Source organism: Hoplias malabaricus, chromosome 1 (genome assembly GCF_029633855.1).
Source record: "Hoplias malabaricus isolate fHopMal1 chromosome 1, fHopMal1.hap1, whole genome shotgun sequence".
Lineage (NCBI taxonomy): Eukaryota > Metazoa > Chordata > Actinopteri > Characiformes > Erythrinidae > Hoplias > Hoplias malabaricus.
In genome coordinates, this window is record NC_089800.1 from 43,918,894 (window position 1) to 43,946,510 (window position 27,617).

Consider the following 27,617-nt stretch of genomic DNA (forward strand, 5'->3'; position numbering starts at 1 on the left):
TACTTGACTGATTTATAGCAAACTGCTGCAGAAAATTGGTAAATGTAGCTAATAAACCTAATTTGTAATGGGGGTTGAATCATTTTTATTGCAAATGTACTTTTCCACAAAGATAGTCATTCTGACTGCTTCACACTGATCAGAGACTCAGTGGGTAATAAGCCTATCTGGAATCATGAGCATGAGCCAACAACACAACCTGAACATCCCAGTCCATCACAGGGCATTGTATACAATAGAAATATTTTTCGGTATGTATCTTATCAGATTAGCTGGGACTCTGCTGGCTCTTTTTTGTGAAAATGTGTGACTCTGTGTTGAACAGTTAATAGTTTCCATGAAAATTATTTAATGGCTATTGCAAATTGTGTTTTTTTTTTTCCCAAACACTTAACCCGATAATTGAAGGTTTTGCCAGAGGAAGCAAAGCAGTCCCAGAGCATCACCAAGAATACTTGATTCTTCCTCTTCTAGCTATACCGCTGATCCATAAGATCAAAAAGTTCCAGTTTTGCTTCACAGAATAGAATACCAAATTTCTGTGTCTTAATTATATTGTTTTGAGCACACTCTACCTGCGTTTTCTTGTGATTTTGAGTCAGTAGTGGTGTACATCTTGAAGTTTGTGCATGAAGACCTTAAGTGTTTAGTATGCCCCTTTTGTGCAAACTGAAAGCTCACTGCCTGCTGCCACCAAATTGTGTTGCAAGTCACTCAAAGTTTTTTGACGACCTGCCTCCTCAGGAATATGGTGGCAGGCAGTAATAGCTTTCTCTATCTCCTACATCCAGGTAGTGTAGGCAGAGTTCCTTTAACCGTAAACTTGCAAACTATGCTTCCAACTGTACATTCAAAGCCATTGCTATTTTTGTATCCTTTTCCTTGTGTGTGCAAGGCAATGATTACTTCTCTTAACGAGAAGAACAACAATTCTCTTGACTTTCTGAATGGCAGCCAAACATTAGAGTCAACAAACCACTAGACTTTCCATGTATTTGATGTGTTTCATCAGAAGAACATAGATGCAACTAATAAAGCGCTTCATTAGTTGCATCAGGTTCACTTGACAACACTTGATTTGCTAATGTGTGCTTTTATGAGGGATTCTGTTCAGGGGTGTTCTGTTCTGTGATGATTCTGAGACTGCAGTAGTCATTAAAAGTCATTAAAAATTTTGTTTTGAACTTGCAAAAACCACTGGCTTAATATTAAATGATTTAATTTGAAATGATTCTTGCTTAACTACTTGAACAGCTGAATGTTTGTCATTTTTGCTTATAGACCTCATTTGCTATGGGGGTTGAACTGTTTATATTTCAAATGCACCTCCCTACAAAGACAATCATGCTGAAATAAAACAGTCAGCATAACTTTAGATTTCTTAATTTATATAAAATACAGTGTACAACTGTTGTTTAAATGACAGACCACTGTTGCTTTGCTCACTCACTAAGATAAACATCTAGTTTAATGGTTGTTTTTAAAATCATACTCATTTGAATCAAAACATGATCTCTGTTACTGAATAAGTGGTTAAAGTATGAAGTAATGTAAAAGTTCAATGTAAGATTTTTTTTTAAACAAGCCTACACCCAAGAACCCCTTAGAAAACCTTTATTTTAAAGAGTGTTGGGCTTTTCTAATTACAGAAGCCTGGTCACTGGCTCTGACCTTGAGCTGTTAAACAGCTTGAAACTCCATCAGATGGTGGTGACTGGCACCAGCCACCTCACACTTACCTCCAGGAGGTTACTGTTAGCAGCCCCACCCGCCCCTGGCCCAAACAAATGGCTGAAGAAATGACTAATTAATCGGCTGCTTATGTACAGAATGAAAACCAGAAGCTTCATGGCCAACGTGAGGCAGTTAAGGTAGCAATCATTGCATGACTTAAAAGTTTAAATCACCTTTATGTATGAGTCATTCTGAGAAAAGTGGGACCATCTCTGGGTAGATGAAGGCATGTTGGAATGACCTGTGATTCATGCAGAGGGAGAGAGGGAGTAGACACACAGGGCTACAGAAGGGCCTAAGAGAGTGGAGGCCAATTACAAGCCTCTACAGGAGGCTGGGACCTTGTTGTAAAGCACATATTTTGAAGCTTGAGAACCACAGTGTCAAACTTTGCACCTATATTTTGGCTTATGTTTGTTGGTGGTGCAATTATACAGCTGTGCAAGCACATGTTACTCAACACTGCACAGTGACCAGAAATGGTACGAATACAATAGAGAGCACATTAGCATGAGAAAAATCTGTCTGTTATTATTCATTAATGTTGTGTCTTTTTCCTAATTACTCTCTCATTGGCAACAATTAAGTATGATTAACAGCAGCTCTACTGCAGCTGTAATTATCATCATTATGATTGCAGCATGTTGGAATCTACTTGTGCCAACATACCATATTTACATATAAAAACAAAGGCATCTATCATAGATATTATTTATAGAGATTTACAGACACAAGACAGAACTAACTGTGATATGGGAGGTATTTTTTCAGCTGTGTATTCTCTTGTTAGGATAGGCATTTCTGCTATTGGTTTCAAACAGTATGAATCTAAACTTTGAAAAAGCTAATTCAAGGCCACATAGCATCATTTTACTAGTGTTTTAGTATATAGTTTTTACTAGTAACATTTTAGTAGCCTTTAAATTATGTAAAATGTTATATAATATAATATAATATAATATAATCATTCATTTTCTGCAACCACTTGTCCAGTTTCTGGGCTGCAGTGTGTCTGGAGCCTACCTGGAATCAGTGGGCAGGAACACACCCCGAAAGGAGTGCCAGGCCTTCGCAGAGCAACACACACTCACACCACCACTCACACACTCACACTTTTGAGTAGCCAATCCACTGTGTGTTTAATTTTGACCGTGGGAGGAAACCTGAGCACCCGGAGGAACACATGCATACACTGGGAGAACACTAATATAATATAATATAATATAATATAATATAATATAATATAATATAATATAATATAATATAATATAACATAATATAATATAATATAATATAATATAGGGCGGCACGGTGGCGCAGCAGGTAGTGTCGCAGTCACACAGCTCCAGGGGCCTGGAGGTTGTGGGTTCGATTCCCGCTCCGGGTGACTGTCTGTGAGGAGTTGGTGTGTTCTCCCCGTGTCCGCGTGGGTTTCCTCCGGGTGCTCCGGTTTCCTCCCACAGTCCAAAACCACACGTTGCAGGTGGATTGGCGACTCGAAAGTGTCCGTAGGTGTGAATGTGTGTGTGTCTGTGTTGCCCTGTGAAGGACTGGCGTCCCCTCCAGGGTGTATTCCCGCCTTGCGCCCGATGATTCCAGGTAGGCTCTGGGCCCCCCGCAACCCTAAATTGGATAAGCGGTTACAGATAATGGATGGATGGATAATATAATATAATGGCAAACTAGGTAGTGTGATCTAAATATTGTTACAACATTCTATATCACTAAAAGTGTTCAAAGTGTCCTAAACTATGGTGTTTTATTCTAACTTGGTCTTCAGCTGAAATTAACAGCAGAACACTTTAATACAAAAGTTTGGAATCACTGTTTTCTAACTAAATCCCACATGAAACACATTTGTGATTTTAATTGTGATATTATTATCCCTTGTATCTTAATCAAAAAAGTTTCAGATATGGACTCAAAACCACATAGACAAAGCATAATTTAGTGTACCCTATTACACCCATTTCAGTAGCACTTTACTGTTGTTCATTTTCGTCTACTACTACGTCGAAAACTACTGAGACTATTGACATGAGCACATATCTTAAAAGGCATATTTGAGTAAGAGTGAGTTTTCATAGACTAAAGCAGGCTGTATGACCAATGACATTTATAAGCATGAACCTTTATAGATGTTCATGTAGGTTTAAGTCAGTTGCCATGAAAGATGCAATATGGCCTTATGAATGATGACCTTCAGAATAGAGATGGTTTACTCCATGACTTTGTCAAAGACAGCCCAAGGCAAGTGATACGTGACGAGCAGGCGTGCAGCGATGCATTGAACCCTAGGTCTTTGCGCTCAGTGACCAAATGACCAGCAGGAAACTGCTGGAGCCTCTGAGAAAGTAAACAGAAGGCCTGCTTCCTGTCTCTGTCCATCCGTGGGCTGGACACGACGGATGTGAAAGTGTGTTGCTGTCTGTGACTTTGCCAGCATTCCCATTGGAGCCTAGGGGCTCAGATTGATCCAGAGCCTGGTCTTCCACCTGTTGCTGTGTTAGCAATGAAACTGCACAGTGCTGTGGAGTCTAGGATGTGTTGCCACAGCTGGTGGCAGTAACTCTGAGTCCACTCCTTTTCTTCCCTAAATGGATGCTTGGAATATTTGTGCAGGTTTGGATAAGAAAATGTTTGACAAATGCTAACCAATATTTTAAACAGTGAGATAGTGCTTCAGTGTTACTTTGAATATTGCAAAATTTGTAGGCAGCTCTGGTGTAATTACATGTTTCACTAATTTTTAATGAAACATTCTCTACAAGTCTTCCTATTGGCCCTCACGTCTTGTATTAGTGCTCAATTTCTATGTATTTAATTAAACATTCAAAGTATAGAAATGTGTAACTTGACCAAGGCTACACAAATCTTCCTCTGTTCTAAGCGGTTAAAAAGGAGCATCCTGACTATTTCTGATTACTTGTGATGGCGGCTGTGGAGATGGGTGTGGTCACTGAACACCAAAGGAAAACAAAGACCCTTGTTTTTCAACAGTTTTTCATTCAAAGATCGCTTTTCTTACACTGTCCACCAACTCTGCACAGGGTTTCAGAGTGGTTCAGCAGTCTAAGCATCAGCCCTATCACTGGCCAAAGAAGAGGATGTGATAAGAAGTGATAGTAATGTTGACTCTAAATTTAAAATTGTAATTAATGTAGAATAGTTTAATATTTTTTTCCAGTGTTCTATAGTTATTTATTTTTACTGTAGCTACAAGTAGTTGGTGATAACAAAGTCTTTATAGGAATGTCTGTACATTTAACAGTTATTTTTACAACCCACCTGGACAGTTATTTCCAGTCATAAAAGACCAGGCCTCTTTCATTTTGAATGTGGTATAATCTGTAAAATGTCAAATGTAAAGCCCTATTAACATCTTAAAAACATTGAAAATCACGGGTAAAATCTTACGAATTAACCAATGATGTGACAGTGATGTGTAGTCAGTTGTTTGATTAATTACACCGGATAACAAAATGAACCAAAGGGAAATAGAAAATTAAATAAAATAGGAATAAGTTTCTAAATGTTAAAATTGTAATTTTGAGTATATATAGATATAAAAGTATATTTAGATGACATTATTATCATTTCAAAATTCTGAAGAAGGCATAAATAATTCAATGTTGTATTTATATATATTGTATTTAACTGACAACCTCAACAAACCATTATTCACATCAAAGTCTAAGCAGCCAGTATGCCCTGTTTGAAATGAACAGCATTTGTTTAGCCAAGGGAAAGGTTGCCATGATTAGTGAAAATACAGACCATGTACCAGGGTGAGTTATTGAATGACTCTATGTCTGGAATATGCTGTGGCAAAGATACTCAGAGTATGATGTCACATTCTCAGACTGGCAATGGAAAAAGGGGAAAAGGACACAGGAAAGAGAAGTAATAATGTTAAAAGCAGTTGAGATGGAGTTCAAATAACGAATGATTGTTTTTAGTTGTTTGTTTAGAGAAGTATTTGTTTGTTGAGTCAAGTTGGCATTGAATGCAGCAAGAATGTGAAGTTTTCTTAAACTCTCAGATCAACTTCCTCTAACACACAGATCTTCTTTCCCACCACTCACCCCCCACCCACCCCCAGGTTGGCTCCAAATCTTTACTGCAAAAAGGGCAACATTGTAATGGACAACATACTGCTTCTGAACTTTTCCTCTGTCTCTCTCACGCATGCTATGACAACACCCTGCTCTGAGAATAGGAGAATTATAAGGCTAATTCTGTAGCCACTAATCAAACACAGTAGGCCAACTTGGTGCAGTCCATGCCTGTGGGAAGAAAATCTGACATTTTCTGAATCTTCATCATCCAACTTTGTGGCAAAGATAATAATTAAGTGAGAAAATACACAGTCATATTATACATGTGCCTTATTATACAGTATACAGTATAAAACACAATGTATTTTTATGTAGATATTTTCAAATACCTGACCTCAATAGACCACAGTATTCTCCCAGGAAGTTTAGAAAACATGGTTGGAATCACAGGGACAGCCCAGTTATGGTTCAAATCTTACTTAATGAAATGCTATCAGTTTGTAAAAGTAAATGATTTATCTTCCAATTATTCTAAAGTAAGATTTGGAATTCCTCAAGGCTCTATTTTAGGATCATTATTATTTACGTTATACATATTACCACTCGGGTGTCATGGTGGTGTGGCAGGTAGTGTTGCAGTCACACAACTCCAGGGACCTGGAGGTATTGGGTTCAAGTCTTGCTCTGGGTGACTGTGAGGAGTTTCTGCATCCCCATGTCTGCGTGGGTTTCCTCTGAGTGCTCTGGGTTCCTCCCACTGTCCAAAAAACACATGTTGGTAGGTGGATTGGCGACTCAAAAGTGTCCATTTGTGAGTGAATGTGTGAGTGTGTGTCACACTGTGAAAGACTGGTGCCCCTTCCAGGGTTTGTTTCTACCTTGCGCCCAGTGATTCCATGTAGGCTTCAGACCAACCACAACTGCTAGGTACAGTTGTTACCACTAGGCACAGTTATAAGAAGCCATGGCATTAACTTTCACTGTTATGCAGACGACACATATCAGCCAAACCTGATGACAAACACAGAAGAAAATAGAGGACTGTGTAAAAGACATGAAAGGCTGGATGTGCGTAACTTCCTCCTTCTAAACTGTAACAAAACAGAGGTCCTGCTTTTGGGTCCAAAGATGGCAAGAAATAAATTATCAGATTTAATTTTACATCTTGCTGACTTTCCCGTTAAACCTGGTTCAGCAGCAAAAAATCTTGGCATCATAATTTATTTATCATTCAATTAGATTTATTTGATTTATCATTCAATCAACACATAGGCAGTTTAACTAGGACAGCTTTTTTACATCTTCGCTACATCGCCAAGGTTAGAAATGTCTTATCCCTGCATGACACAGATACATTAGTACAAGCCTTTATTACTTCAAGGCTTTATTATTGTAACTCACTACTCTCAGGATGCAACTGCATAAATTTAAGTAAACTTTGACTAATACAAAATTCTGCAGCCAGGGTCCTCACTAAAACAAGAAAATTTGAACATATCAGTCCAGTTCTATCATCACTCCATTGGCTATCTGTAAAATTCCCTATTGATTACAAAATTCTGTTACTAACATGTAAAGCTCTACATGAGCTAGCTCCTAAACACCTTCAAGATATTATTTCTTATTATGAGCCTCTCATAGAGGTACTGATTAATAGAGTACTGGATTTTTAATAGTTCCCAGAATTCAGAAGGCCACAGCTGGGGGAAGAGCTTTCTCTCATAAAGCCCCCCCAACTCTGGAACGATCTTCCAGAAAATGTTCGGGACACAATCGCAATCGGCAAATCTAGGCTAAAAATGTATTTGTTTAGTTTAGTTTTTGGTAGTTAATGCTCCCCCATAGATAAAGGTGGTCTAGACCCAAGGGTCTACGGACATATGAAATTATAGTAAACTGAGACGCTGGTGCTGTCGTCCCGCCGCTTCACGCGATCACTCAGGATTGTCGACGGTGGAGCGGACGGATGCCAGTGTTTCAGGATGCTCCTGCGTCTGTGTGTCCTTCTGGTACTTTCCTTACTTTTAGTTAAAGCTGTCATAGTCAGATCTGCCAGAGTCCTCCCAAGGTTTCTTCCTCAGCTCTGAGGGAGTTATTCCTTGCCACTGACGCCCTTGGCTTGCTCACCTAGGGATTTTTACATCCTTTACATTTTGATATTTCATGTCAAAACTTTGTCTTTACCGGAATTCTGTGAAGCTGCATTGTGACAACATCAGTTGTAAAAAGCACTATACAAATACATTTTATTTTATTTTATTTGATTTAGGGCGACACAGTGGCGCAGCAGGTAGTGTCGCAGTCACACAGCTCAAGGGACCTGGAGGTTGTGGGTTTGATTCCCGCTCCGGGTGACTGTCTGTGAGGAGTTGGTGTGTTCTCCCTGTGTCCGCATGGGTTTCCTCCGGGTGCTCCGGTTTCCTCCCACAGTCCAAAAAAAACACACGTTGGTAGGTGGATTGGCGACTCAAAAGTGTCTGTAGGTGTGAGTGAATGTGTGTGTGTCTGTGTTGCCCTGTGAAGGACTGGCGCCCCCTCCAGGGTGTATTCCCGCCTTGCGCCCAATGATTCCAGGTAGGCTCTGGACCCACCGCGACCCTGAATTGGATAAGCGGTTACAGATAATGAATGAATGAATGAATGAATGAATGAATGATTTGATTTACAGATTAAAAGAAATTTTCTTTTCATTGTAAATAATGTTGCTAATTATGCCAAATGTGGCTTCATATTTTATAAACTGCAGCTACAAGGCTAATGTTGCTAATAGACACTAGCAGTCAATATTACCTTTCTCAAATATTTTTCCATAATTATATCCCAAATGTTTATCTCAACCAGCTCTTCATTATGAATCTTCATATGCTCTCTATGTAAAGTATGATAAAAAATAACTAAGTAGCTGCAATCAGCAGGCAGCCATTTTAGATTGCTGACTGCGTGTAAAGGTTTGTATTTCCCTTGTTTCTATTTATAAATTCTATTTATCAAAATGAATGTTTTTGTATGTGTGTGTTTTAAATAAAAGTAACTGAATCATATCTTCAAAAATTCATGTTTCTACAAGATGTCAGAATCAGATTGTGTAGGGCAAGTTCAATCAAGTTTTGCTTTTTTTTTTATTTCTCAATAAGTGTCCTAAACAGCACGGAGTGTACCACTACAAGTCTGCACAACCATAATGAATACATGGATGTTGTCGGCTGAAAGGCATTTTGGGGATGTAGCTAGAGAAACTACTGTCAAAATATTTAAAGTGACTATTAAAGTGACTTCTAATGTTTCTATAGCCATTTTAGCTTATAGCTGTAGCACTAAACTGAAACACCTCTGCGGATCAGCTGCATTTGGGGCAAGAAAATCACGTAAACTTGACCAAGTTGGCCAAACCATTCCTTTAACATAAGGTAAATAAATTATGCAGTATGACTCATGTGTTATTATGACATTTAACTTGATGAAAAATGAGGATCTATTCAGCTAAAATGTGTATTTACTTACTGGACCTAGACCAATGGCAAATCTCAGTCATATGCCCCAAGAGGACCACAATCACCAAACATGGTAATAAATGCAAGAGATGATTAAACTCCAAAGAAAAGAATTCCAGCTGGGACATGTGCAGTGTTCTTCATGTCACACTCATTTGTGCAAGACTTCTAAACTAAATAATACTACGACTGACTGTCCTGATGATTAGTGAGTCTTTGGGGCATTGGGTCTGTGATCATGTTCCTGATTCACACTACAGTAGACAGTCCACCATGAGCTACAAGCCTGTCTCTCAGCCTGCCTCTCGTTGCTCATAAATAACTTTATACTTAAGTTATGAGGGTTTGATTTTAAGTTACTATAAAATTAAAGTACTAAAAAGTAAAAATGCCCCAAGTCAGAGGTGACTATGGGAAACACTTAAGGGAGAAGCACATATCAGAGTGTACAATCATTCCTGGTAAATTAAAGAGTGCCCTTTAGCTCATGAAAGAGTAGCCACCATAAACCTAACCACAGATCAGTGCTAATGGCCTTTATCTGATCTCAGCTCACTGTTATATAACAAATCAATTCACAGTCCACTTAAGAATGAGAAATGGGAAAACATGGGTCCATTCCTTTGCTTGGTTGACGTACATTTGCTTTTTTCTCTCCAATTCCAAATGCTATTTACATTTTTGAATCAGCACCAAACATTCTTTCCTTCTGATTCTATCTTGCAAAAATACAATGGGGCGTTATTTGTTTCAAAGGGGGGGTGACAAAGCAGCAAAAGGAAGAGGGAAGGAGTGCGTGTGTGTGTGTGTGAGAGAGAGAGAGAGAGAGAGAGAGAGAGAGAGAGAGAGAGAGAAACGAATATGACCTTACACAACTTCTCTGCTTTCTGACATCAGAGTGCAGCCTCTCCCTTCACTGAATAGGCCTCTGAGAATGAGAATGGGCACCATCCCATAATGCTTACTGTGCCATAAATACAATTAATTAATCCTAATATCTGCCACACACAGACTTGGCTGTCCTAAAGGTTACCACCCACATTTTCACCTGGCTCAGGTCCTGGGCTCAAAGCTTTACAATAGACACACCAAAAAAATCCCAGGCTCAGGCACATATCATAACTGTGGTCTGGAAGTGTTCAGCAGTTAATTTTACACTGTTATCCAATTCAACAACAAAAACTTTACCAGTTTTGTGTCTGTATGTGTGTGTGTGTGTGTATGTGTGTTAGTTTCTGTTATTAAAATGCACAAGTAGAACTTATCATTTTATGAGAAATCCATTTTTCACCATTTCCCCATAATATATCAATCAGCCAAGGTATGCTTAGTATCAGAATAAAAAAATATTTCTTGTACATTTGATTGGGACCTACGAAGACAGTATTGCTAACATAACAGAAGTCTACCCCACTATAGCATCATACAAGGTGTATGTCTAGATCAGAGGCGATTGCTCTAAGACTGCAAGGGAAGCTCAACTTCCCCTAAAATGTAAAAAAATAAGTGATCAAATATATACTGTTGTGTGTACATGTCATTGAATAAATATGCACTACAGCGCGATTAACTTTTGTTCAGAATCAGCTTCTTATCACTGGTAAAGACGCAGCTTTCCTCTCAATCATTAGCGCAGATTCACAGTGATTTAAACAGTGAGGACTCTGAGCTGGTCTTTGTCCCGCCCATCGGACGCTCAGCGTCTCTGGGGGTCTATGGGGCAGTGGGTTGGCCTCGGCTGGCCCGGACGCTCAGCTTCTGCATGATGATTGGATGATTTGTCTGAGGCTGAATCCCTTTTTGATTGACAGCAAAATGAGCGAATCAGCGATCCTTTGGTGTAAAGATCCGTGGGAGCATTACATTTTCATTCTGTTCTTAGTTGAACCGGAGACTTCTTAATCCTCTTAGCAGCATTTTCATTGTTAAAAACGACTACCGACAAATCGAGCTTCTATTTCTGGTGGGTTTTTTTGTAGCTGATTGTGTTTGGAGACTGACTTCTATCACTCTTTCTGACTTCTATCGCAGTTTCTGTCCAGCGGGTGCTGCTGAGCCCCTCCACCGTCACAAAGCACTCACAGGCGGACACACTTCACATGGGCCAAGGCCGTTTAAGCAGCCTAGCTCTGTTGGCCATTGAGAGGACACTAGCCAAGTCCCTGGAAAAGACGCCTTGTTGGTACGACAGAGTCACAGATCATTTTCTTGAAAAGGAACGGAGGGTGGAATTACGTATAAATAAACCAACACATTTTATGATGTAGGTCGAAATTGAGCTTCCCCTCCTCGGAAGACCAGCATCCGCCACTGGTCTAGATCACTACACATTACGACAACCTCAGTAAGCTATGTGCTTTCTAAGACTGTATGACATATGTATTTCGCAGTCTCACAGCTCCAGGGACCTGGGGTTGCGTTCGAGTCCTGCTCCTGGTACAGTTGACAATTACATCTCCTTTATAAATGATGCTTTAGTCCCACGTAAAAAAAAAACTGTCAATTTGAATCACTCCTAGTTTTTCCAGTCCAGAACTTCAAATTAAACTGAGAGAGAATTCACAGATAGATCAGATAACCCACCGTCTTTCAGTTATCCCAAGATCAAGGTTTTTGTTATCAGACTTGTGCTGCATGTGTCATTTTCTAATTAAACATAAGCACTTGCTTCTTCAACTTTGAATATGCAAATTAGGCAAATTGCAAATAAAGCCTATGACTCAGAGATAGGAAGAAGATAGTCTGTTTATGTAATAACAACAGTCTGAGACAGTCAGAACTAGACAAGGGGTAAAGAAATAAAATGTAGTTTATTTACATTCTCCTTTTATCTGAGCTATTTTTCCACTTCATTTTTTAGAACTTGAGATCACTTTTAATCTGGACACCATGACCCTGTCACCGTCCTCTCTCCTTTCTTGCCTTTTTCAGCTCAGACTGTCCTTCAGAAATGCCACCAGACTTCCCATTTATAGGCAGGGAGACTGAGGACGGAAGAAGGGAATGAGACAGAGAGAAAGTAGGGGCTGCGAGTCAGGAAATAGGGAAGAAGGAGGTCGGTTGGTGTCGTGGGAACTGAAAGTTGAGTCTGGATTGCAAAGCTTTGCCCTCTAGAGGATTCACAACTGCTTTCAATTTTAGACGGAGGTCACTCGAATTACAGTCCTCCTTTCTACACCCCCCCCCCCCCCAACACACATACACAGACACACACATACTTAGCTGCTCAGGCCACGCCCACTCCACGCTCCCCACACACTCACACAGTGCCATGACATCATTCTTCGCCGGGGTGAACCGTGTCTCCATCTCCCCTCAAAGCCTTGCACACTCTCTCCTCTCTGTTTCATCCCCCTCAGTACTTATCACCTATCATCTGGAATTTTTCTCCTCTGCCTCTCCACCCTGTGCTTTCCTTTCTTTTTTTTACATTTAGTACTTTAAGGCTTTATATTACATCTTCCTTGTATTCTTTTTTCATATGAAGTAAATGCTCATGCTCATCCAACATTTGGTCTGAAGTTAATGGGTAGTTTGTCCCCTTGGCTGCAGTAACAGCTTCGACTCTTCTTTAGACTGAAAGAAATCCATGCAGACTGATGGCATTAGTGAGGTTAGGCAGAGCTGCTGAGACATTAGTTCTGGATCTCAGAATCCTTTTTAACGCATCCCAGAGGTAATAGAAGGAGCTCCAGAGAATCTAGTTTCACTGCTGCACAGCCCAGTGCTCTAGCCAATACTTGACATTGGGTTGGTGAGCTTAAACTCGTGTCCCATGTACTTTCCTGCTTGTCTGTGTAGAGAATCTGTGCATGAAAAAGTGAACGTGTTCACAATGAGAGCACATTAAAATAAATAAAATTTAGTGTATATTCCATCCATTATCTGTAACCGCTTATACAATTTAGGGTCGCAGGGGGTCCAGAGCCTACCTGGAATCATCGGGCGCAAGGCGGGAATACACCCAGGAGGGGACGCCAGTCCTTCACAGGGTAACACAGACACATTCACTTTCGAGTCGCCAATCCACCTGCAACATGTGTTTTTTGGACTGTGGGAGGAAACCGGAGCACCCGGAGGAAACCCACGCGGACAACACACCAACTCCTCACAGACAGTCACCCGGAGCTGGAATCGAACCCACAACCTCCAGGCCCCTGGAGCTGTGTGACTGCGACACTACCTGCTGCGCCACCGTGCCGCCCAGAGTGTATATTCAATAAATGTTTTATACTTGCTTACATTTTAGTTCTTCATATTTAACTTTAGTTCCTTTCTATGTGTTCAGTTTTATTATTTTTTATTGGTGGACAGAATATGTGCTGATTTGTTATTGGCCACTGACTTTCCAGAGCTTTCTGTAGCATTTTATTTCAGAGCAAAAGTGCACCAATATGAGAAGACAAAAAGTGTTATGACGTAAGTTCTTATGCTAATTGATGTTCTAAGAATTTCCACTGTACTTTGCATACCCTTCTACTCCCGTCTTCCCTAATGCTCTGGTAGTTACTTTTGGCCTTAACACTTTTCTGTTCTTTTTCTTTTTTTTTTTTTTTTTACCAGGTTCACAGCACATCTTTAGGCCACTTTACCCACCTCTGAGTAAGATGAATATCTTATAACTTCATTTAAGTGCAAGGTTTAAGAGGTTACTGTTGGTGTGTCTGATCCGGATGTGGGGTCAATGCGCTGTCTGTTCTGTTAAAGAGGTGCTGAAGGGTGAAAGGTTTGTTAGCGCTCGGGGGGCTGACAGGAGACTTCTGTGAACAGTGACTCTTCAGAGGAAGATAAATACTCACTGCTTAAAACAGCACAGATATTATCTATGAAAGGAAGATGACGATACATGCAAAAAGTAATTAGTGAATGAATTTGCCTTAAGCATGTGTAGAATCTCAACAGTGAAGCATGAAGCATAATGGGACTCTCAGGAGCTGCTGCACCCAAGCCTATAGAATATAGAAACCTGTAAAACCCCCCAGGCTTTTGGGCTGTGAAGCATTGAGACCATGACATTTTTTAAATACCATTGATGGTAAATGACACACTGGAAAGTATGTATGGGCAGAAGGTGAAGAGATTTAATCTGATGGTAGATCTAATTAAAAAAAGACCTTCACCTTCAGCCCATACACATTTTCCATAGCACATATTTAATATATTATTCATTCGTTCGCTTTCTGTAATCACTTCATCCTGTTCACGGTTGTGCCATTCATTCAGTGACACTGACGTGGTGGTAGTGTGTTAGCATGTTGTGCTGGTATGAGTGTGTCACCTCTGGACTGAGAAAAGCCTACCAACCGAAAATATCCAGTCAAAAGTGTTCCGTAGGTTGCAGTGACACCAATGTCACTTTAGCTGCAGTGCTGAGAATTATCCATATGCTTCAGGTCAATGTCTGTGAGGAGTTTAGTGTGTTCTCCACCTGGGTTTCCTCCTACTGTCCAAAAAAAAAAAAAAAAAACATGTTGGTAGGAGGATTGCCCATGCAGAGGTGTCTGTACACATGAGTGTGTGGTGCCCTGAGATGCACTGGCACCATATCCAGGGTGTGTTTCTGTCTTGCACCCTGAGATTCCGGCTATGCTCTGGGCCCCCTTATCATGACCTTTAACTGGATAAGTGTTTACAGACAATGAATGGTATGTATAATATATATATATATATATATATATATATATATATATATATATTAGACACACACATTAAACGTGTATGTTAAACCTCATTTTGCTAGTGACGGCACTTTTGAATTTTGAAATTAATAAGTAAGTTCAGATTATTTTAAAACAATAAATGTGTGTGTGTGTGTGTGTATGAGAAGGGGGGCATTTCATAATCATGTATTTGGAATGTGAAGCATCTATGCCGCTTAAATAGGCAGCTGTGAGAGGGGTGGGACAGGAGCCGGTTGTCATGCTCAAAAATCACACTTACACTTACGCAGGATAGAAACCAGATGACCATGGGTACTGACAACACGCTAGGGTTAGCAGGGTCAGAGTAAACCTAGCACACACACACACACACATGCTGCAATCTGTGGGAGTCTGCTGGGGAGGACTTTAACAACTCTCTAAACATTAGCTCTCTTTCGTGATGTGAACACTAGCAATGTGCTCTTGAATAAACTTCTGTCACATCTCTCATCTGATACAACAGAAACAGCTTCAGGAGGATTAGTTTACCCTTTAGAGTCATTTCTTAACCATTTCAGACTTTCACTGATGCATTTGTTGTTTTTGCAAATACAGGCTCCTACCTACAACCTCTATAAACACTACTTAGAAAACAAGACTCTTGCTGTAGTAAGACATGGGTTTTGCATTCACAGAACACCAATGTTTCTTTGAATAGTAAAGAGGCTATTTCTATTTGTCCACTATGGTTGTGCTCCTCTGCCCAAAGTGAAGCTTTGAAGCTCTATGTAGAGAAATGGAAGCTCATGTCAGCAGTACGAGAAGCAGCTGTGTTCACACCTTATTAAGGGTGTTAAAACCTTTGTTCATTTAGAATATCCCACAGAACAGAAAAAAAAGAATACACTATGATACAATTCACATGATCTGAGAGAGCATCGAAGAAAATGTTCAAGACTTGTTTAATCAGTTTTTAAAGTACTCTTTTACAAAAGAGAACCTTTTTTTCTTTTTTAAGTTTTTTTTTTTAAGTGAAACAGAAATGGCTCATTTTATGGCATCACTCCAGCATCCTAGATGGCACTTTAATTTTTAAGAGTACATGCTACAAAAGCACAATGCCTAGTGTAAATGTTCTCGCTCGCTCTTTGTTTTTGGGCTTCCTTTGCCTCATAGCTTTGTGAGAGTGGAGGGGCTGGTTGGACATGACTGGGAAATGAGCTAATCGTTTGGTCTTTATGACCTAATTTCAGCAGTCTCAGCTTGCACAGACACAGGCACAAACCCAGCAATGTGCAGTTCACAGTGTCAGGCTCCCTCATGCACATCCTAACTTAGAACTTATTACATGATGAAAGAGATGACTATAAATCACCAGCTGTAACCGTTAATGTTAAAAACTGTGAAACTGCAGGATATGTTGGATACACCCTGTCAATGACGAGGAAGCCTGTCCCTAAACATATCTGTTTTTACTAAGTGTTAAAGAGATTTAGCCAAAGAGTCCGTTAAGAGTATGCACTTCATGCAATATATGGCCTTTATCTGCAGTCATGATTCTGTCTGTTGAAAAGAAATGTCCAGCTGCAATAAGTAAAGGCTGGTTTAAAAATATACAAGTGACACTAGCCAATAACCATTAAAACAACAGGAGCAAACCATAGACTCTAAGAATTTCTTTTAGGACAACAGCACACCCTGGTGAGAAGATAACTCATTACAGTTAACAGGTCAAACACTTGGGCTGTTATATCTATGGCCTTGTCCCAAAACGCGTTATGGTAAACTCTCCGGAAAGCAGTGCGAACTTGGGGTCATCTAAAGACTAAATATCAAAAAATATCACAAAATATATCATTTAAAACAAATGTATTGTTATTAAAATACTGGAGTCTATTAGAAACATGCGATTTTGTAGATTTTATACAACCGCCTTTCTGATGTAATGAGGGGAATTGTTACAATTTTAACAACTACTTTATGAGCATCTGAGAAACAAGACTATCACTAGAGCTTCTGGGCCTTCAGTTGTGGTGAAACAACATAACCAAGCAACTATGAGTTCCTGTGACGCACTTCTTGCAGCTGCTCACTTGAGGGTGATGTGGTCAGTGTTTTTATATAATTTAAAGGAACAGGCATCCATGATTTTCAATCAGATTGGGGCTGTTTAGACAACACAATGTGTGGCTCAATATCTACTCCCAATTCCTCTACAATCAGACAATAAACAGCTTATTTAGACAGTGATTAATTTAGTGATCATTCCCATCTCTTGAAACTCATTTCAAACTTCTTAGTTAGCCATTTGACACAATAGCCTGAATCGGAAGATCAAGCAATCAGGAGTGCTAAATTACAAGTATTTAAAAGTCATAAAGATTTAATAATGTGAAACTGTGCCTTTTTAACCAGCTTAGGTACGAAAACACAACAATCTGGAAAAATGTAAATCTTTTGAAACTCTTGAATGCGTCATCCCATTCCATATTCAGTGCCGTCCAATGACAATCATTCATATCCCTACAAATTCTGTGCTCAGTCATAGTAATTATATGTCTTATAATCAAGTTCCATCTGGACAATCAGGATATCTAGTTTATAGCTTTACTTTTGTTTTATTACTGCAGATTTTAAAATCACAAGCTTTAAACAAAGAGTAAGAACAAGCCATTCAATATACGAGCAAGAGAACCAAAATTTAGGTTATTTAAAAAAAATAATAATAATAAAATAAAAAAGTAAGACTGACTAAACCCTGTGGTTTTATAAATAAATGCCTAAAATAATAATAAATGTGCATAAAATAGAAATAATAAACATATTTAATTCATTCATTGCTACAAGACATGCTCCTGACTTAAAATATAGCCTGGAGACTAGGTATAATTAATAAATACATTTGGTCAGGTCTTTATTATACCAGAGGATTGTATTTTTATTATGTAGTGTTGCATTTAATTTATGTTTGTCTATTGACTAGACATGATTTTTAATCATTTCTTCATGACATACTGTAGGAAAACATTTGGGACAGTATATTAAATGAGAAAAGATTGCTGAAGTAAAAGTGCAGCCATATTACCCTGAAAACAACCTTTAAATATGATAAAAACAGCAGTAAGTGTATGTAAATCATTCATTCATCCATTACCTGTAACCACTTATCCAGTTCAGGGTCGTGGTAAATTATGAAAATTACAATTATCACCAAGACACTAGAGAAATCAGAATTAAAAGAAATAAAACAGTAGTAACACACACATAATAGATACATCAAGCTACTCTGTCATTACAGTGTGCCACACACAGCAGGTTCCAATTGTGCTGTTCAAATCTCTCTTCCAACATAGGAGTATGACTTTTCAACTATTATAATAAAAATATATTTGTACCCTTCAAGTGGTAAAGCTGAACATGGATTTCCTTATTGTCATTCAACAGATTCAATAACTTTCAGAAACTTCTCCTCCCCTGTGAGGCTGGTCTCAACCCCAGACAGTATAATCTTTAAGAATATACCAATAAATCCTCCAAACAGAATCTAAATTTAGAGAATGAAAATGTATAGGTCTTAAGAGAAAACTGCTTTAAATGGACTTTACTAAAGGACATCAGGATGATTTAAAAGGCCACAGGAGATTGGATTCCATCCATTTAACCAGAATTCCATAATTATTTTAACCTATGGCTATTATCCATTTTCCTGTAGTCATTTTAAAGGCATTTTAAACCTGCTTACTTTGCTTTAAGATGTCACTAGTTTGTAATAATTGTGCCATCCTAACTGCAGTCACATCGACACTCTCAAAATAAGAGTGACATAGGCAGTGAGACAGTGTTGGAGTGTAGAAATACAGTGGTGTTCAGAAGCAGAGGGAGGTAAGAGACAGACAGTGGGAAAGTAGAGGGAGATTGAGAGAGACAATTTAGTGTGAGACTGGTTTAGGAGGGTCCACTGCAGGAAGATACTCCTCTGGAAGAAGCTCCTGCTTGTCATCCAGTGTGAAGATCAGCTGGTGTCTGGTCTTGCGAGAGGAGATCAGGAGCAGACCAATAAGCAGCACCACTGAGATAATGGCCAGAGTCGCCACTAGGAAAAAGGCTGAAGGGGAAGAAAAGAGAGAGAGAGAGAATGAAAAATGAAATTATTGGTAGGTACTTGTTTGATACTGAAATCCTCAACATTTACCTTAAATAAAACATAAAACAGGTTTAATTATCTGTCTAGAATTTTCTGCTAATATACACATAGTGTCATAAGACTGACACCATTTCTATACTAGCTCCTTTATTAACCTTTAGTACTGTATTATGAGAAGCACTTTTTGAAAAGTTCCTCTTACCTGGAGTCCAGCGATGACGATTGTGACCATATTTTCCTGTGCAAAAAGTGTACATTTATAAACTTACAATGTCAAGAAAACAGCGGGAAATTATCTGAGGCACATTTTCCATGTGAACTTGTCCTTTTTATTCTTTCTTTTAAGAAGTAATAATTATAAGTAATCTTATAATTAAATAATTAAATAAAAATTAAATAAATAAGCTGCCTCTAAAAGTCAAAAGCAACTATTATTTGGTGCCAATTCATTATTTTTGGCTGTAGATACATTTATATATTATGTATTCACGTAAGCAACGCAAACCATCTCTTACCTCCAGTACACTTAGACATGCATTCTTCTTCAGTGGAATAGCGGTTGTTGTTGCCTTTGCAGCCGCCATATGTGAAGCGCAGGCAAGACTGAGTGTCAGGCTCAAAGAAGAACATTGGGAAAGATGCACGGCATGGTCCGGAGTCAGAAGGAGCAGCACAGAACTCTGCATACAACACACAGCTTACTCAAACATATCCAGACTGTTCCAGAATTTAGTGGAAAGCCTACCCAGAATAATTAGGACAACCTACTTGATGTGTGCCTGAAAGGGTATATTACCTTGGTAGTCAAAGTCCTCCTGTTCATCCTCTTTCTTAGAATCCACAATTTTCACTGCAAAGATTTAACATTCTAACTTAAGCATGGAAAAAAATCCCAAACTACTCTGAGAAACTGAACATCAAATGGCAAAGAAAGGCAAACAAACATAACCAACCTGTGCAGGTTTTCATGCACTCCTCCTCTGACATATAGTTGTTTTCGTTGCCTTGACATCCACCAAAAATGAACCGCTGGCAGGTGCCACTGTTGTAGAGGTAGCGTGGCATGGACGCCCTGCAGGGCCCAACATCTGGACCAGCCTGACACTTTGCTGGTAATAATATAATTACATTACTATCAAAGAAACTAATGTTTGTTTTGTTTGTGCTGTGAAAAAATCCTATTTGTTTTATTACGTTTTGTATGAATATCTGACTATTTAATTTAACAAAGGAAACAGTTTTAACAAAACTTTAAAAACATGATTTACTTAATTAAAATAAAAAATTATTACCACACCTGTATCATCCATGTGAAAAAGATACAGGCCCCAGTACCTGGTTGTGTCACCTTTAGCAGGCACAGCTGTCACACACTCCAATGTAAATTGCTTTAATTCAACCTTAGTTGAAGGCTGTCTGCCTTTGGTTTATCAGAATACATGGACTGGGCGAGCAGTTGTTCTTTTGGGGTCATCTTAGCCCTTTTAAGTTTAAGTGAACTAATAAAAAATTAAATGTGAAGAACAAAAACTGAAAAAAGCAGGGGCCAATACCTTTTACACCACTACACTGTAAGAGGATTAATGTAATAAAAAAGAAAGAAACAAAATGCTGATTAAAAAAAGCGCACCTGCAAACTCGTCTGATGTCATTTCAGGGAGAGAAGCCTTGGGAGAAGAATCTGAGGAAACAATAAATAAATAAGCCACAACATTTAGTAGTTTATAGATGATATGAGAAGCCTCTACAAAAAAGACTGCTAGAGCAACAACAAATATTTATTCACTTAAAACTGAAAAAGCCAAGGAAAAGATCATTTCGTGTCTGATTGTATTTGCATAATACAACCAGACATTGTATACTGTACAGAAATATCTGGAGAACAATAAGACTATTAAGTGTTTATTTGCATAATAATACGCAGATATGAGGATTTCCTTGTATTTCAGAGACTGACAGAAAACAGAATTAAGTAAAAGATAAGTACACAGAGGAACAAGCTGTGGCTGTGGAGGTAATGTGATGTAGCAAACCAATCACTATTAATTAACAAATGTATAGACCGGCATACTGAAAGAAGAATGTGGCTGTGACACATAATAAATGTATAAACCCAGAAAAAAACAAGGCTTACACAATTAATTAAATTATCTACTGAATTCAATCCAATGCCAACAGCAGCCCTAACGTAAAACATATTTTACTTTAATATTTACAAAAATGTATTGCATCTGCATGTAATGAGCTAGTAATGCAGGAAATTCCATGAGTTTATTGACCACAGATTAAGCCAATTATTTTGAATTTTATTAAAACTTTTAGAAACTTAGAAAAGATATTCAAAATATAAGGCTTACTGATTTAATCATTAAAAACAAAACTACTACTATTTTTTAATTCACTCAAATCCAGCAGGGATGTAATTCAACACCTGAGATGAGAGAACTGGATTGAAATGGCATTTTTAAATAAAAAATAAGAATTCAAAATATATAATGAACAAGGGCATATAAGAAACCAACCGACAAAAATCATCGTATCCCTGCGCCAGAGCCTCTACTAGGCAATAAAAACATGATGTCAGGAAGATGAAAATCACATGAGTCTGAATATTTGTTTACTTGATTGGAGCAAGATATATGTTTGGGGAACACCAGTATTTAAACATTGAGGAAGCAAAAACAAATTTAGTTGTTGTAGATGCTGAATTATGCAAGGTATGTCTTTAGTCACTCATTTCCTGCTGCTCATAGATTGGGGCTAAATTATAACACAGATAAAACCTGGGCAACTGGTTTTACTGCTTCAGTTAGAGAATGCAATGTCCTTTAAAATAAATACAAGTTATCATCAAACCTTTAATTAACTCAGCCAAGACAACGAAGAAATTTTGTCAATGTTGAGTCTCCCAGTGACAGTGAGCCTGTGTGTTCAGTGAACCAGCTAAATTAACTATGAAATCACACGGCAGTAATAAAGTTTAATTTATTTTCATATCATCATTGCTATTTCGTGACCCAAAATCCCATCAGAGTCTACACACGTCATATAAGTGTATGCTAACAGCGCCCCCCTGAGGAGAATTTTCAGAATGTTGAACACACCTTTACAATTAACTGGGGATACCCACTCTACCATGTAAATAGCTTAACTAGTGTCAAAAGCCAAATAATGAAAGGTGCAATGGTTTTTCTTGACAAATATATTAAAATGAATGTGTTCTTGGCTGATTTACCAGATTTATAGCTATAAGCTAAGACGACACTTTAGTCATTTGATTAAGAGAGTTTTATCACAGTAATATAACTACCCTATATGTAACAACATAAAGCCAGCAAAATCACAATGTGAATTACCTTTAATCTCCTCTGGTCCAGCCATTCTGCGCTTGGGGAATGTTTTACTGCTAACAATGACATCACCTAAACACAGGACAAAATTTCACATCAGTAATATTCTTGAAAACTCTGATAAAGGTCTTGCTGTAAACAGGAAAAAAAAGAATTTGTCCTAAAAGCTTAAGACAGACAGGGATTAAGCCTAGTTCTAGGACTAAACATAATTTTCAATGTAAAATCACAATTTAAAATGATGTTTTAGTCCAGGACTAAAAATCCCCATCTGGAAAACCAGTAGATAAGGTTTAAATGGTTTTACAAATTCCATCATCACTGCTAACATGCTGTTAACCACTGTTAAACCAAAGTGGAGATCAGCCATAATATAATGAGCAGCTCCTTGTTTCTTCACTCATTTACTCTCTGCTCTACTGACGATACAGGAACACTTTGTAGATCTTTACAAAGTGTAGTCCATCTGATGTTATGCTTTACCCTAGCAAATGGTTAATTCAAAATGAATCCAGTGACATCTGAGTCTTTCTGAATATCTGAGGAAGTAATCTACTCACAGCAGAGGTCACTCAACCGGTTATTCAACATCTAGGTGTAAGCAGAAACCACTGGCACCACAGTGTCCCTCAAAGAGACAAACAGTTCCCTGTTATACTGAGTTGGGCAACATTAGTAAAGTTGGGTAAGGCAAGACAAAAAAGATCCAACTTTATATTATCCTAGCTCAGGGTGGACTCAGATGGGTTGGGTTTACTCTCAAAGTCTGAACAGTTTGAAATCATTTGTTTAGCAGGGGATTGAAAGGTGCTTAAGTAGACTTTACCACATCATCGTTACCTAGTACCTAGATAAACTCTAGGACAACCACAGAGGAGCTTATGTCAACAGTGATCAAATGTAGCAGCGAGGAAGGCCCAACAGAGTGACCCTTACACATAGCCACCTACAGACCACATTGCGGGGGCTCCAAGGCCCTGTGGATTTGGAGGACGTTTTCTGCACGGACTAACCTGGATTTGCATTAATTTTGTCAGATTATGGTCTCTTTCTCCAGGCTTTTTTTTCCTGCCTAACCCACACAAACGCGTACACACAAAGGCTTTAATAGTGGCAGCCCGAGGGCCTGTCTCATGGAGGAAGTTCCAAAGTCTCAAAATGTAATGAAATGCTTCGACACTTTGTGTTTATATGGTTTACTCTGTTAACACAGGTGTAAATACAAAACCCTGAAAGAACCCTGTGCTTTGTGAACATGAAACAGCCAGATATCAATCTTTCTGAAATGTAAAATATAGACTTAATTTAGAAAGTTCTAAATAAATTAATGAGACCCTCTCTACAAACAAGTAAACACACAATACCTTTACTATTACAGTAACAAACCCTTATGCTATGAATACAAGGGAATATTAGCAAATTCCCTGTGTGTCCAGAGGTACATCTTCTGTACACACGTATAGCCTCTTGATGTATATCCTTTGACCATCCTTCTATTGAATTTATTTTAACAACTTACTCTGTCCTTTATTAAAATTATTGTCTTGAAAATTACTGAAATATTATCTTTATTTGCCAAACCTTCATTCTTGGTCTGCATAGTACTTTTACTTTTTAGATTCATAGCCTTTTTAACTGTTTTTCAAGCCAGAAATAATCTTGTATATATTTACTTAAAAATCCTCTGGGACATCAGAAAACTGGACTTCAAATTCAGGATTAAAATTGCATGAAAATATTTGTCATGCAAAATAAAGGATGTACCACAAATATAAAATAATAAATAATAATAAATGATTAGAAAGAGATTGTAAAGGTAAGAAAGATTTACCATACACAGCTCCAGTTTATATCCTACATTTTATGATTGATGAACCATTTAGGTTTTAATGCACAAACCTAAGCACCACCTCCACATGTGCAAACTGTTTTAAAGACGATTTAAAAGAGACACATTACCCTTTTGTTTAAACTAAGATAACCTCATGGTTGGAAGGAGTCAAATAAAGCCACACACACACACAAACATATATACCTGTGACCCCACTGCAAGCTGCATTACATTCTTCCAGGGATTCGAATCTGTTGTCGTTTCCCGCACAGCCTCCATATGTGAAGTTTCTACACATTTGGCTGGTGATATCGTAGTAGAATCTGGGGAAGGCAGCACGACAGAAACCCACATCTGGCTGGTAACGGCACCTATCTGAAATGCACCCAGAGTAGGGGTCAGTATAAAACAGTTTTCCATTATTAATCAACTTCAAACAAACAACCTGCTACCGCATTTCATGGACAAAATATAGGGATAAAAAGAACATGGAGCGGGAGACTGCAGGATTTACTGGTATGGGATTAAGAACTGACCAGTGCATTATTAAAACCTACAAGAATACTGGTGAAGGAATCATAGCTTTTTTAACTTGGAGATCAGTTAGTAAAGTCAAATCGTAAATGAAAGCTACAACAGAACTCTTAGCTACGTGTTAATACTTCATTAACCCTATTCCTGAGCATCAGCATAACAAGGGAAGAGTATGATGCAATGAGCCCACCTAACGATGATAAGATTATTGCTCGATTGAAACCTACAGAAAACACTCTAAGAACAACCAGGCACTGATCTTAACCACGTTGCAATTGGATTGATCACATTGATTATTACACATTAACCGAGTGTTCTTTGTTTAATCCTTGTGTTGCCTTGGTTATTTTGCTTTTGATCAGAAACCTTGTTGTTCTAGTTTGTCTAGTGATTCAGCAGAAGCTACAAAAGACAATGAGACAAAAGCAAAAAATAAAAAAAGTTGCAGTGCTACATTTTTTGTGTGTGTAATCATCCCCACAGTGACACGCATTTTTGTCCTGTGCTTTTGGCTCAGTGAGGCTTAACTAACTTTGTACAGCAGCTCACACATTAACACTAATCTTTTTTTGGAAAAAGAGGGTGGATGTGTGTTGTGTAGGGTGTAGTCGTATTACAGAACACTGTGAGGATTTATGGGTGGACTGTATGGTAAAATCTAATTTTATTGTGAATAACTGATATCACATTACACCACAACAATGTTAAGTATATCATAACATAATTCATCACATTAAGATTCTTTAGGAATTTGACTATTCATTAGAAAGATACAGTGGTGTTATCAAACAACCCTTCATTAAACATTACTGATAGTGTATGAGACATACAAGGAAATAGTTACGTGCTGTTCAATATTTAACAAAATGTCTGACTTTCAAAGTAGTAAGCTTTGTCATTGGCTACATTTCCGTCCTCTTGTCTATTAAGTGAAGTATGTGTTTACCTATGGAGCTGAGTGAGTCTGGGTTTGATCTCCATGTGAGTTTAATAATATGTGAGTTCAGGTCTGATCTTAGGCCTGATCTCTAGTGTGTACAGTTTAGTTTTTGTTTACCTGAGGAATTGGAGAGGTCAGGTTGGGGGGGAAGCTCAATATGTTCAAGTGGGAAGGTGCTGAGGAACATTCCTTTTGGACAAACCTGAACTTTGGGTTTAAGTTATCTGGCTAAACTGGGAGATCCTACTTTGTGGAATATCCCCCTGATCTCTAGTGTGTTTACTCTGGTGTGCATATTTTTGTTCCTTTTGAGCAGGTGGATGAGCTAGTTTCCGTGTGTTCTCTGGTATGTTTAATGATGTACACATGTATTTATCTGTGGAGATAGAGCCAGTCTGGCTAAGGCGACTATCACACTAAGCAAGATTTCTCAGTTTAGCTACATAAGCCCAAACACAAGTTCAAGTCTGTACGACAGGAAATAATCTGAGGGACATTTCTATTTGGACAATCCTCAAATTTGGGTTTAGCTCTCTGTTTAATGGTGAACTCATGCTTTGTGGAATAGTTCCTTTGTTTCTGACCTCCTTTGTAAATAGTGTGTTCACCTGAAGCAGTGGTGCAAATTTGGGTCTGATCTCTGGTCTGTGTGTGTGAATCTGATCTACGAAATCGTCAGTGAAGTGCGTATATACCTGTAGAGTTGGAGGGAGTCGGAGTCAAATTTCTGTCCTCAACACCCAGGGAGACCATTTGTTTCTTGTAAGCTGAAGGCTTGGAGCTGGAGGTCAGTGCGCACACGTCGTTGCCGTCTTGGAGACAGGTGTAGAGGACACACTTGGGCTGGGAGTCTGGTGTGATGAGCGCGAGCTGACAGTCGTCTCTACTGCAGCACTGCTCTATGCACTGAGAGACCCCCACATCCCCCTCACCATCGAGCGGAGAGCTAGAGAGAGGGTTTAGCAACAGGTTCATCGCCAGGTCTCCGGAGTCCCATTTACAATCCGAGTCTCCAAATACATTCGTCGCGTACAGCAGCAGGACCACCGACACACGGAGAAACAACATGCTGAGAGAACACAGAGAGAAAGGCCGAGAGAGAAAAGACACGTAGAGACCCACACACTTTCAGTGTCACACACAGTGAGAAACGCTGTTGATACTAAAGTCGATGGCGTCGTTCGCAGGTGAAGTCTTCCGCTTTCACTCACTCGCTCACACCAGAGGAACTTACTTCCTCGTTTACTGACGTCATTGTTTGCTTTGTTAGTGGCTAACTCCAGACGCGCTCAGAAAAAAACAAGACATTGCCAAAAAAAGAGAAAACTTCGAAAAAAAAACATCATAGCTTTTATCAGGACATAATATCAATCAACAACAAAATAAAAACAAACCCGAAATACTCTAATCGAAATACTTTACATGGAGAGTTGTTTATACATATTTAAATTCTGAATATATGAAGAAAAAGTAAAATAAAAACTATCTAATTTTATACTAAACATCCTAAACTAAAAAAAAAAGATATACAGATATTGGAAATTGTAAAGGACATTGTTAACAAGAATCTGTGATGTTAATTTTCTTTTAAATAAATAAATGAATAAATAAATAAGTAAATAAACAACCCAATGTTGGATTGTATTTTGTAAATAAAATAAACGTTTTAAAATGTTAAAAATCACTCTGTTACAACACCTCCTTTTAGGTTCGATTTTTAATTGTTTGCAAACTAAGACACAAATTGTTGCCCAGTAAACAAGGAACGTCCTGGACGTTCAAAATAGGTCTAAAAGTAGTCTGTCCGTCAAGGACATATTTTAAACGTTAATGGACGTCCAAATTCCATCTTAATAAGTTAGTTTAGTGGTGATCAATCGATAACGTCAGTGG

The 27,617-nt window shown here is 38.5% G+C and overlaps 1 protein-coding gene across 1 annotated transcript; it reads right to left on the minus strand.

The window, feature by feature from the left end:
• Window positions 1-17,523: 17,523 nt before the first annotated feature.
• On the minus strand, window positions 17,524-26,937 carry spint2 (serine peptidase inhibitor, Kunitz type, 2). The gene is made up of 9 exons (XM_066663567.1): window positions 26,420-26,937; window positions 24,455-24,625; window positions 22,426-22,491; window positions 20,700-20,750; window positions 20,023-20,178; window positions 19,866-19,919; window positions 19,585-19,749; window positions 19,272-19,307; window positions 17,524-19,030 (listed from the first exon to the last, which is right to left on the minus strand). The coding sequence occupies exons 1-9, from the start codon at window positions 26,790-26,792 to the stop codon at window positions 18,855-18,857; spliced, it is 1,248 nt and encodes a 415-aa protein (XP_066519664.1). The 5' UTR covers window positions 26,793-26,937; the 3' UTR covers window positions 17,524-18,854.
• Window positions 26,938-27,617: the final 680 nt, after the last annotated feature.

Bases quoted from the DNA above. Each gene is read 5' to 3' on its own strand.
- spint2 (XM_066663567.1), bottom strand. From the start codon at position 26,792: ATGTTGTTTCTCCGTGTGTCGGTGGTCCTGCTGCTGTACGCGACGAAT. The intron at 24,626-26,419 runs GTATATACGCAC...GGTGCATTTCAG, and splicing joins GACTCCCTCCAACTCTACAG to ATAGGTGCCGTTACCAGCCA. The intron at 19,308-19,584 runs GTAAGAGATGGT...CTTTTTGCACAG, and splicing joins CATGTCTAAGTGTACTGGAG to GAAAATATGGTCACAATCGT.